At 44.5% G+C, this 11,818-nt stretch overlaps 1 protein-coding gene across 6 annotated transcripts in view; it reads left to right on the top strand.

Annotated features, from left to right (window-relative positions):
* LOC111868667 overlaps nt 1-11,818 on the top strand; it is a 331,386-nt gene that overhangs the window by 131,245 nt on the left and 188,323 nt on the right. For all 6 annotated transcript variants that reach the window (XM_033753177.1, XM_033753179.1, XM_033753182.1 and 3 more), the window contains exon 3: nt 1,925-2,076. In XM_033753177.1, coding sequence (XP_033609068.1) covers nt 1,925-2,076 — 152 coding nt within the window. The remainder of the gene's footprint in view (nt 1-1,924; nt 2,077-11,818) is intronic.

Raw genomic sequence — 11,818 nt, 5'->3', positions numbered from 1 at the left:
GGGCTTTATGGTAGCGTTATCAAGAAAATCCACTGCATCATCATCTTATGAATTTCATCTTATATCCGTAAGGTAAGATCCGTGATAGCGTAGTTGAAGTAGCTACTGGCTACGGGCTGAACGACCAAGGGGTCGGAGTTCGAGTGTCGGTAGGGTCAAGAATTGTCTCTTCTTCTTCTCGTCTAGACCGACTCTGGGGCCCACCAAACCTCCTAGCCAATGGGTATCGGAGCCTGTTTCCCCGGGAGTAAAGCGGCCGGGTCGTGAAGCTGACCACTCACCTCCAACTAGTGACGAGGTTAAGAAAACGTGGACCTATATGTCCACTCCCCCACATGTCATTATGGCGTAGTGCTTAATTAGTTAAGCACAGGGACAACTTTACCTGTCGGCAATAGTTAATGAACTAGGGTATGATGGGCTGGGCATGTGGCGCGAGTGGTGTGAACTGTAAAGATATGCAAAATTTCGATGTTTGCCACTCGGTAAGCCAAAAATTTGAAAACCGAGATGGTTTTGACGAAGATGTATGAAAATGGACAGAATAATTGATTGTATTGTTGTAATATCCTATTCAGACTGCTCGAATCAGGCCAGCTTGTCTTTTAATTTGCCACAAACTCACCATTTCATACAGTAGCAGCAGGAACCATCTAACTAGCGTCCTGATTGGCAAGCTGACATTCTCTTGTATTGCTCACCACTGCCAAGATAATAAAAGCCCTCGGATCTTACCGTCAGCGAAGTCAGTGTAATTAAAATATCAGAATTCATTCATATAGGTAAAAAAGGTAAAGTTGTCTCTGCGCCTAACCAATTAAGCACTACGTCATGAAGAAATATGAGGGAATGGTTGTATAGATCCACATTTTCTTGACTTCGGCACTAGTTGGAGATGTGTGGTCAGCTTCACGTCCCGGCCGCTTTATCCCCGGGGAAAGAGCCCACAGTATCCATTGGATAGGAGGTAGGGTGGACCCCAGAGTCGATCTCGGCAATATCGAGAAGTGAAAATTCTTTAACCAACCGGGACTCGAACTCCGACCCCGTTTGTCGTCCTATATAGATCCACTTGATTCTCTTCTTATATATATCCATATTTTAAATAGTTCGTACCGTCACTTCCAAAATCAAATTCCCTGTTACGTTCTCGTTTCTTTCCTTCATCCGGGCTTTGATTTTCCTATGTTAACAATAGGTCTACTTGAGGCATCCTGTAGTTGACGGGAGTTCCTTGCTGTCGAACAGAAAGGGCTGTGGTTCCAGCAAATAAACCAACACTCTTATCGAATTTTATTAGGATTATAAATCAAGGATGGTGACATTGACGGAACGTGCGAGGTGAGAAATGCGTAGATATATTTTGTCTGTTAGGAAGGCCTGAAGGGAAGAGAACACTTGAGAGACTTAAGCGTAGATGAGATAGGGATAATATTAGAATGGTTCCTACCAAAATTGATTAAGGTGTCTTGGACTAGACTCGTCTAGCTTATGAGTCCTGGGGAACCTAATGGTCGCCAAGGTATACAAGATATTCCCTGCCTGGTTTGAACAACAACCCTCTAATAGACCCTATCAGATTGATGGATAGATAGAGAGATTGAAAATTGTCCCTGTGCTTAATTACGAACCACGACAGGAAAGCGTAAGGGGAAGTGGGGGTGTACCTGCGAGTATTCTTAACCTCAGCCCTAAACTGAGGTGAGTGGTCAGTTTCACGCTCCGGCTACTTTTCCTCTGGAGGAAGAGCCCACTCTATACGTTGGTTAGGATGATTAAATAAACAAATGAAGTAAAATAATGGACAAGGTGTAGCAAAGTTTGAAACACCTCATACGTTCTGGATTTCATAACCTTTCATTTGCAGTAAGCCGCCATATTGTGATGTACATTTTACGAAACATCTCTGCTACTCCTCCCACAGGTGAACCCTGGCAGCAAGGCGGCGCAGAAGGGCGTCCGTGAGGGAGACGTCATATCGTCCATCAACGGACAGTCCACTCGCAACATTACGAACAGCGATGCTCATGCCCTCTTGCGGAATGCAGGTCAAACACTTCAGCTGGGCCTCAACGAGTGAGTAGAAAATATCTGCATGAAAACCCCGGTGTTTTGTCATTTTGTAAGGAGGTATTCCCAAACTTGGCGATATTTCGTTCCCAACAGGGGTCGCGTGACCCGAAATGTTTATTCTTTTGGTTTTTCTGCCTTCAGGTTTCGTTAAACAACACGTAATTAAATTGGTTTTGTTTCTGTGTAGGATTTGCGATTCTCACAGCGGTAATTGTGAAGAGTTACTATCTTTTGGTATATAATACCGTGCAGTTCGTTGAAAGTGAACCGACGTTTCCGAGGAACATATCACATCCTGATTTCGCCCTGATTTCTTGCTTCTCTTATTTTCCAACCTCCAAAACGTCGGTTCACTTTCAACGGACTGCGCGGTGTTATATCCCAGAAGATACTAGTGCTCTGGCTTTATTACTCATTATGTAAACCAATTAACGGATAGGATCCAGTGGCGGCGTTGAAGATGAATCTTCATGGTCCGTAAAGTAACATAAAGGTAAAAAAGGTAAAGTTGTCCCTGTGCTTAACTAATTAATCACTACGCCATGAAGACCTATGGGGGAGTGGATGTATAGATCACATCCGTAAAGCGATATACATTACGAAATATTTTAAGCAGTTGAATGTTTATCAACGCTCAAGACAACTTTTTAGTCAATGTTCTCACGCCACGTGTACGAAATCCGTGCCAAAACCAGTTTCGCCCTTCATCCGAAATAAGACAGGGTAAGTAAACAAAAAGCATAAGAGGACATTGTATTCAGATCGCAGTACTGCACTGAAATGGAAGTATTGCAGAAGTGCTGTCCCGGTGGATTACTGGCTTCTGGAGTTTGCGGTCCACTTCAGTTTCATTTTAACAATATCAGAAATACTCCTTATCTTACCAGAGGTCACTGTTGAGTGTTGCTAGTGGGGTGGGACTAAGTCCCTTGTACTGCGGCCACTTCTAGCCTATTGTACCAGCCCCAAATGATAGGTGAGGGTGATTGTGGAGCAATTGGTGGAATGCAGATTGGCAGGGGAAACCGAAGTACTTGGAGAAAATGTGCCTCAGCGCCACTTTGTCCACCACAAATCCCACTTGACCAGAACCGTCACTGTTGAGTAACTAGAATTCCTACTTCTTATCGAGAAATCCCGCAATCGATTATTCTTCTAGGAGTCGACTATCCTGACTGGAGTTCGATGCATTTCTTCAGCGTCCTCCGGTAAATCTATAGTTAATGACCTTAAACATTTCATGACCGATTTTTTACGGCTTTCATAATCATCCCTTTTTGACTGTATAGCTTATACATGAGTAAGCGTCATTTAATAAACCCAGAAGATAGAACATCTTGTCACTGTGTGTTTGGTATCGTCTCGGGATTGCTCTGCCTACGTACAATCAGTTTAAAGTTTTGAAATAAAGTGCAGTAGAGTTATCACAGGCCGGTCACGGTAGCCGAGCTGTCCAAGGCATGCACTGTCTTCGCTCGCTCGGAAGCCGGGATCGTGGATTCGAATCCCACTCAGGGCATGGATGTTTAGTTTGTGTGTGTTTTTCTGCGTTTGTGTACAGGTAGAGGCCTTGCGACGAACTGATCACCCGCCCAAGGAGTCCTACCGAACGTGTAAGATCTAGATAAACCGAAGTGAACGGAGAAGTTCATGGAGGTAGGACTAGGCCCACTGGGGCTGTAGTGCCAAGGAAAAAAAGTTTTCAGAGAAGTCTGTATAAGTAGACCTATGATTTCTTCCAGCGACGCTTCACAGCCATCAAAGTAGCTAATGTCACCTAAACTAACAGACTTCTCGTAGCAGTTGAAATATTTCAGTGGTCTAGGCTTCTAAAGATTTATTTCTGTTTTCATGACTCGGTATGGTCTACCACTGAAGACCATTCCAAGACTCCGGAGCCTACTTTTAATTTCTTATCATCAATAATACCAATATGATGGAGTCAATGCAGGTGTTATTCAGTGCACATTGCTGACAGATTTACGATGCTCTTTGAAGGATATCCATTTCAGTATTAATAAAGTAACTCTAAATAAATATTTTACTTAAATGTTTGACGATATGGCTTAAATAAGAAAATACGTCAGCTTTACTAAAACGTTTTAAGAACTTCTATTAACTTCCATAAAAATTAGCAGAATACACGGTTATTGCTACTTCAATGTGTTTATTGTCAAGAAGTTAGCTTTAGGCCAAATTAAAACAGTATATTTAGCAATGGCCAGCGGATTTAATTAAGTTAGAACGTGGCCAACTTGCTAAGGAACTATTTTTTTATTGCTAGTGGGGTGGGACTAAGTCCCTTATACTGCGGCCACTTCTGGCCTATTGTGCCAGCCCCAGATGATAGGTGAGGGTGATTGTGGAGCAATTGGTGGAATGAAGATTGGCAGGGGAAACCGAAGTACTCGGAGAAAACCTGTCCCAGCGCCACTTGGTCCACCACAAATCCCACTTGACCAGACCATGGATCGAACCCGGGCCGCCGCGGTGGGAAGCCAGCGACTAACCGCTTGAGCTATGGCGGGCCCTGCTAAGGCACTAATTACCTAACCAACCAAACTCCTTGGAGCTGCTTCCTTCATGAGAAGCCGCCAGTCGCTCAGCTACTCAATTTCCCAACATTTTATGGAACCCGAAGGTTCATTATCGCTTTCACAGGCTCCTTATGTTGATCCATCTGAATCAGATCAGTTCAGTCCGTACGACTCTATTCTTATTCTCTAAGATTCATTTTACTATTATCCTCCGACGTGCATTTAGGCCTCCTACTGGTCTCTTTTGGCATTCCCACCAAAATCATACATTCATTCCTCTTGTATCTCATGCGTACTACGTGCCCTGCCGTCTCATCCACCTTTATTTGATCATTCCAGCTAAATGTGGCCAAGGGCACAAGTTGTGAAGCTCCTCGTTGTGCAAATTTCTCCTTCGCACTGTGTTACTGTCCCGTTTAATGGCGATGAATTTGCACATTCGACGAAGCGAAATACATATGCGACAGGCCAGTAAAATGAATGACAGCAGACTGGATGGCTGAACCATCGCAAATGGGCTTCATCACTTTCATCACAGTTGTTATGCGGTAATGTTCGAGAGGTTCCCTGCGGGTTGCATCTCGCCCCACGTTCATTCCCATGCCATTCCAAGTGGCCTTTGGAGTGGTCAATTTACACAAGTCCACGTTTATATCCAAGTATGTAGACATACTCTCCCCCAGCGAAAAAAAAAGTGTGGAAAATTGTTGAATAAAATTAGTGAACCTTGGTCATTCTGCTGTTCTTTCAGGAAAGTATTCAGCTTCAGTGTAAAAGGGCACATTTAATAAGAGTCGCCAGAAAATCGTGCCGAAGTTTTCATCTTGTACAACACACGTGGACGGACCGTGGTTAATTGGCTCATCTTCTCTTCGTTGGAGGGTTATTATTATTATTATTATTATTATTATTATTATTATTATTATTATTATTGGAGGGGGTGGGTTTCCCCATGCACCGCGACTAATAGTCTATTGTACGTCCCCATTTGGTATTCTACCTGTCGCCATACCCTGCCGGTACTAGTGCTCGCTATCAGCCCCGTTCAGCCAGCGAAGCTGGCAGTGGTTCCCGATACTTCCCCGGAGGTCTCCTAGAGACGTGAGGATCTTTTACGTGCCGTAAATCTACGACACGGGACCCACGGCTTAAAGTCCCTCCCGTAGGACTTGTTCCCTGAATTTTTCCGTCCTTAAAAATTCCACGACCTTCGCCGGGTTTGAACCCGCGTACCTTGAGTCATGAGGTGGGAACGTTCCCCTAGACTACGCGCTTCGTTGAGGATAGTGCCTGCGTCTCTCTGAACGAGCTGAGGAAGATTATGAAAGCCTTCATTGAGGGTTACGGGTTGCCTAGTGCCTAGACTGACATGCATACTGGGGACTCCCCGAGGCGGTAACTGCTACACCCATACATTTGTAGACAGAGACAGAAGAATTTGAGTATGAATATCAGTGATAATCCCCACGTGAATCAGGGCATACGATAATCAGTATTTTTATTTTTTCGGCGCTACAGCCCCAATTTGGGTCTCGGCCTACCTCCATGAAACTCATTTTCACTTCTGTTCACTAGATCTTAGACATTCGGTAGGACTCCTTGGGCGGGTGTTCAGCTCGGCGCAAGGCCTCTACCTGTACACAAACACAGGAAAACACACGCACACACACAAACACTGAGCATCCATGAATTTTNAGTCACGGTAGCCGAGCGGTCTAAGCAGCGTCTACACGAGCGCACAAAATGCGTCCGTTGTAACGAACGTACTTTGCTGAGGACACCACACAGTTGCAGAATGCGGTGCATAGTTTTTTGTCTGCAATGGAGCCAGAAGAAAGCCTCTCTTGTTTATTTCTACAACGGACGCATTTTGTGCGCTCGTGTAGACGCTGCTTAGACCGCTCGGCTACCGTGACTGGCATTCGGTATTATAGTGCACAGTAAATATCTTGAGTGTAATGGGGAAGCTAGGTTTAAATTGATGAAGAAACATAAAGTAATAAGCTTGCCCAGTAGAGGCTGAAGCCTCTTTTAGTTTTTAGTCAGTTTGTTTGTTTCTTGTTTCTTGGGGTGGGGTGAGATTGAGCCCACTTGGTACGTCGGCCACTAATTGGCCGGATGATAGATGATGAACGTGGGACAGTCGGTGGAATGAGAATTGGCAGGGGAAACCGAAGTAATCGGAGGAAGCCTACCTCAGTGCCACTTTGTACACTACACCACAAATCCCACATGACCTGACCCGGGCTCGAACCCGTGCCGCCGCTTTGGGAAGCCGGCGACTAACCTCCTGAGCTATGGCACGGCCCAGGCTGAGGCTTGATTAGGCGTGCAGGCTTATGGGCGTCGCTCTGTGCTCGAAGCAAATATATTGTGTTTCCAGATCATTTAACAGGGCGTTACAGTCTGACCATACCCCTCGATTATGCTGCAGAACACTACAGCACGGCTGGAGGACGCAGGGTTTAAAAACGTCGCCCTCCCTCTCTTGCACACCTCTTCTGTCTCTTTGGTACTAGATGACCAAAGTTCTGTACTGCGAACACAACATGTCACCAGTAGACAGGATCCTCAGTTTCCTGGGTTCCATACACTTCCTTACAACCTCACAGAATTACTGGGTTTTCGGACCTTTTCCATTGTTCGGTATTCTAGAAAACAGAAAACACGACGTTTCGGAAACTGGATCTGTTTCCATCCACAGGTGAAGGGGGAAGAAACCTACAGTGATTGAGATTAGCTCTTTCTAAAGGGCCCAACTGGGTAGGTGTATTCCCCCCGTCACCTGAACACGGAAACAGACCCAATTTCCTAGTGTTTTTATTTTCTAGAATACCGGATGATGGACGAAGTTCAAAAACCAAGTAATTCTGTACACAATCGTCAGAACCCTTTAGAATTTATTTTGCAACCTGTTTTACTCACATTCATATAGTTGTATCATTCTTCATAGTCATCGTCGGCAAAACAGCCCCTTTTGGGCCTGCCTTAGACGATTCTCTCCTGTTTTCATTTCTTTGGGATTTTGCAACAGTAATTTTTTTTACAGAGCAAGGTCGTCAGCCATGGGTCCAACCCCCCAACCTGGAGGACCAGGTATCTGTATTTCTGTACCCCAGTGAGAGGGTGACCCAGTTATATCCCCCGGCTGCCGGATCTCTCTTCATCACCCGTTACCACTCGCAGGGTTACAGTGGAGGTATTCTAAGGGGCATGCTCACAGGAACAGGAATGGCTGTTTAGACTTTGGAGTGACGGTATCCCGCTGCAGTTTGCATTCTTCTCTCGCCTTTACGAAATATCTCTGCATGTATCCGGCCAAACCTACTCCTAAGTTTTAACTGTTTTATTGGTCCTGCTACAGGAGTCGGCGTAGCGACGGGCTGCGGGCTGGACGGCCGGGGTTCGATTTCCGGCAGCGGCAAGGGTGTTTCTTTTTCTCCACAGCTTCCAGACCGGCTCTGTGCCCCACCCAGCCTCCTATCCAGTGGGTACCGGTGGGTGTAGGAAGCTGACCACCACTTGGCATAGTGCTTAATTAATTAAGCGCAGGGACAGCTTTACACGAGAAGAGATTAAAGCACAGAATTTCGTTTTCTGCAATATCCTTCATTCTCCATGCCGTTTTCTTTCTGATATTAAAATATTTTCCTTGGGACTTTGTTTTTAATGCCTGTAATAATGTTCTGGCTTCAGGTTAGGAGACTGTACCTCGCATACACGGCAATTAACGGAATGTTATTGACTGCAGTTAAAAATCATAAAATAAAATACATATTCGAAAATCAGTTTAAGACTTAGCTTCAAATAATAAACAGTATTTTAAAAACTGGTTTCTTACCACACGGAGAGCACTGTGTCTCCCTTCAGTCATTCAGTGTAGAGGGGATGGGTTTCCCCATGCACCGCGACTAATAGTCTATTGTACGTCCCCATTTAATTTCTACTGTCGCCATACCCTACCGATACTGGTGCCCGCTATCTCCCTTTCTGCCAGCGAGATCGGCCCTCTACTGGCAGTGGTACCCGATAACTCTCCCCTTTCTGCCAGCGAGGTCGGTCCCCTACTGGCATTGGTACCCAATAACTTCCCCATTTACCGGAGGCATTGGAAACTACTTCGGCGGGAAACTTTTGCCTAATTTTGCTCAGAGGTCTCCTAGAGACATGAGGATCTTTTACGTGCCGTAAATCTACGACACGGGACCCACGGCTTAAAGTCCCTCCCGGAGGACTTGTTCCCTGAATTTTTCCGCCCTTAAAAATTCCACGACCTCCGCCGGGTTTGAACCCGCGTAACTTGAGTCATGAGGTGGGAACGTTACCCCCAGACTACGGAGGCCGCTCTGTGTCTCCCTTACAAAGACTGATTTGTTGATGAAATTTAAGGACATAACAGTTGCTTATTTTGAAATCCTATCAAAAGGGCTAAATAAGCTCTGTCCGTAAAATGCAAAGCTTTTAATGTTATAGCCGGTGTGCATTTATTGTGCTTTAAGCGTCAATATAGAAGAATGCAAGTTCGTTAATTTTTAGTCCATCTAATTGCGTTATAACTTAGATTACAGGCTGTCTAGTGAATGGTAAAAGGTGAAGCTAGCCTTGTAACAGGCCGTGAAGGCCCATGGGGTTGTGGAGTCGAGGCTCCCACATTTTCTAGACAGTCGACTCGCAGATGGCGGTGTTTGTCAGCCTTACACGCCGGCCTCCCTTTACCCCCAGAAGATTCCTGGTACTCATTTCTGTTAGAGGCTGAATCGACCCCAGGGCCATAGTGCGGCTGGAAGGATTAGGTCAAATAAAAAATCCAACCGCCCCATTGGGAATCGAACCTACCACCTTCTAGCTTGTAGCATAGCGCCTCAAACATTATGCTACCGCATGCTCAATCGAGTGATTGAATAAACTATAATACATTGCAATTCATTAAGAATGAATAATAAGTGAATGATTAATTGCGTAAAATGTGAAAGGAACCGGCCCTAACTTAAGATAATTTCCCGGAATTTGCCTCGAGTGAGATGAAAACCATGATAAACCTCAGATAGGATGGTCGGTTTCCAGGATGGCGTATTACAGAATATGCCAGAAGTATTGCCGCTTGAGTAACGTTGCTCCGTGACTAAGTGCAGCGAGTGTGTGTACATACACAGCACTTGTAGTGCCGTACGTATACTGTTACACAGGCTTCAGTTTACAGTGGTCTTGCGTGAAATCCTAGTTTACCGCGGCGCTGACTGTGAAGATGTGCCGTAGTGTAGTCTGGTGAAAATTTGCCCGTGTTTCCTTGGGAACTACTCCCTTCATCTTCAGGGCCGAAGAGTAAGTTAAACACGCAGCAAGCTTTCTGCTTCGCTTTCTCTCCATCCCAGAAGGTGGAAGCAGTACGTTCTTTGGAAACGTCGGAAAACTTGAATCAGACTTGTAAGATGTCACATGCCAGAAGCCAGTTACTTTCAACCATGGTTTTGACTTTCATATACAACGCTTTCGTTAACTCAGATTTGTAATATTCATTTTATCGAACGACTGTTCTTCAGTGTAAATATTGTGACGCTATCCACTGTTGTCCATTTGTACAAAAAAGTAAAAACCCTTTGTATCTTGTGACAGCCAATGACTGACATGTTGAGCGCGGGCAATATTCCATAGTTCCCATGTGCACAAGGAGTGCAACAGTGGCACATCCGTCCACAAAAAGGTTGTTGAATATTGATGGATTTCTTGTACATGGTAATAAATATTTGGTTTCCACGAAAACATTAATTTCTTCGCTGTGCGAGTAAACATGAACTTTCAAAGGGTCGTACCACATAGCTGTTTAAGTTACCTAATTTTATTTATCCGTAGGTTATTTAAGGACTTCGCAACACCTATGATGTAGAGTTGCATAAAATAAGATGACAGGGTGAGTACGTATTCATTAAATGGAAAATGTAGGTAAGGAGGAGGCAGTAAGATACAGTCTTTCAGTTTGTTTGGAATGACCAAGAAAAGTAATGCTCGTCATAAACATAGCAGTTTATTTTAAATTTGCGCTGAGTTATGTATTCTCGCGTATTATAGTGTGACTTTAGACGGGGTTTGGATTGGAGATTGGATTTATTGGTCACTTTAACACACGACTCGTGGCGACACATAATTACGCGCTTATTTTTCCACAGATAATGGACAATTCCCAAGAAGATAGTCCCATAACAATATTTTGAACAACAATAAAGCTATGACGTAATTTAAAATGAACCCATCATTTTCTGGAAAAGGATGAACATGGTCATTTTTATGAGAAGAGCCACTCACGACGAAATGACAGAACCATGTTCCAACTTAACCACGAAGCCCACTTGACCACGCTGTTCAGTATAATTGTACTCCGGATATATCAATCATGTGAGTCGAAACATGACACCCCTCTTAAACCTCGCACCATTAACAACACTCGTTTGAAACAGCGTTACGTCCAAATGTTGAGCACCTCTTACAGGAACGTAACGGCATGAGTTGCAATATCTGGAAGGGCATTTTGTAGAGTAAAATTAGTATCTGATATCAATGTAAGTGGCTTTCGGTAGCTTGCCTATCGTGTAGTTCAGAGAATTTAAGAGCTCTCACATATTTGCAGGAAAATCGGACGAAACTGAGGACAGAATATTCGTACATAGGTTGCACCGGTCCCGTGCTAAACCTAGCACTCACAACTAACATGTATCGAAATGTAATTACACGCATTCCTTGCTTTACGCTATAATTGCGTGTCTATGATCAGCTCAAATGACAGGTCATTCATAAAAGGTAAAGCTATCCCTATAACGCGCTGTGAAGGCCCATAGGGCTCTGAGACGTCGAGGCTTCCACATTTTCTCTAGACAGTCGGCACATATGGCGGCATGGTGATAAGCCTTACGCACCGGCCGCCTTTATCCCCCAGGAAGATTCTGGTACTCATTTCTGTTAGAGGCTGAGTCGACCCCAGGACCGTATTGCGGCTGGAAGGATTAGGTAAATTGAAGAAAAAATCCACCGTATCGGGACTCGAACCCGCTACCTTCCAGTTTGTAGCATGGTGCCTCAACCAACTACGCTACCGGGTGTGCAAGTATTAATGTTATCTTGAATTAATATTGTGACGTGTATTAGTGACTAATAACGCGGGTTCTGGATTGGATGAACGGGTGTATTTACTCCTTATACACGCCACCAGTAATTAC

The sequence above is a fragment of the Cryptotermes secundus genome, unplaced genomic scaffold, assembly GCF_002891405.2.
Source record: "Cryptotermes secundus unplaced genomic scaffold, Csec_1.0 scaffold280, whole genome shotgun sequence".
Lineage (NCBI taxonomy): Eukaryota > Metazoa > Arthropoda > Insecta > Blattodea > Kalotermitidae > Cryptotermes > Cryptotermes secundus.
Note: the sequence above shows the minus strand (reverse complement) of the source record. Positions and strands in the feature narration are given on the sequence as shown.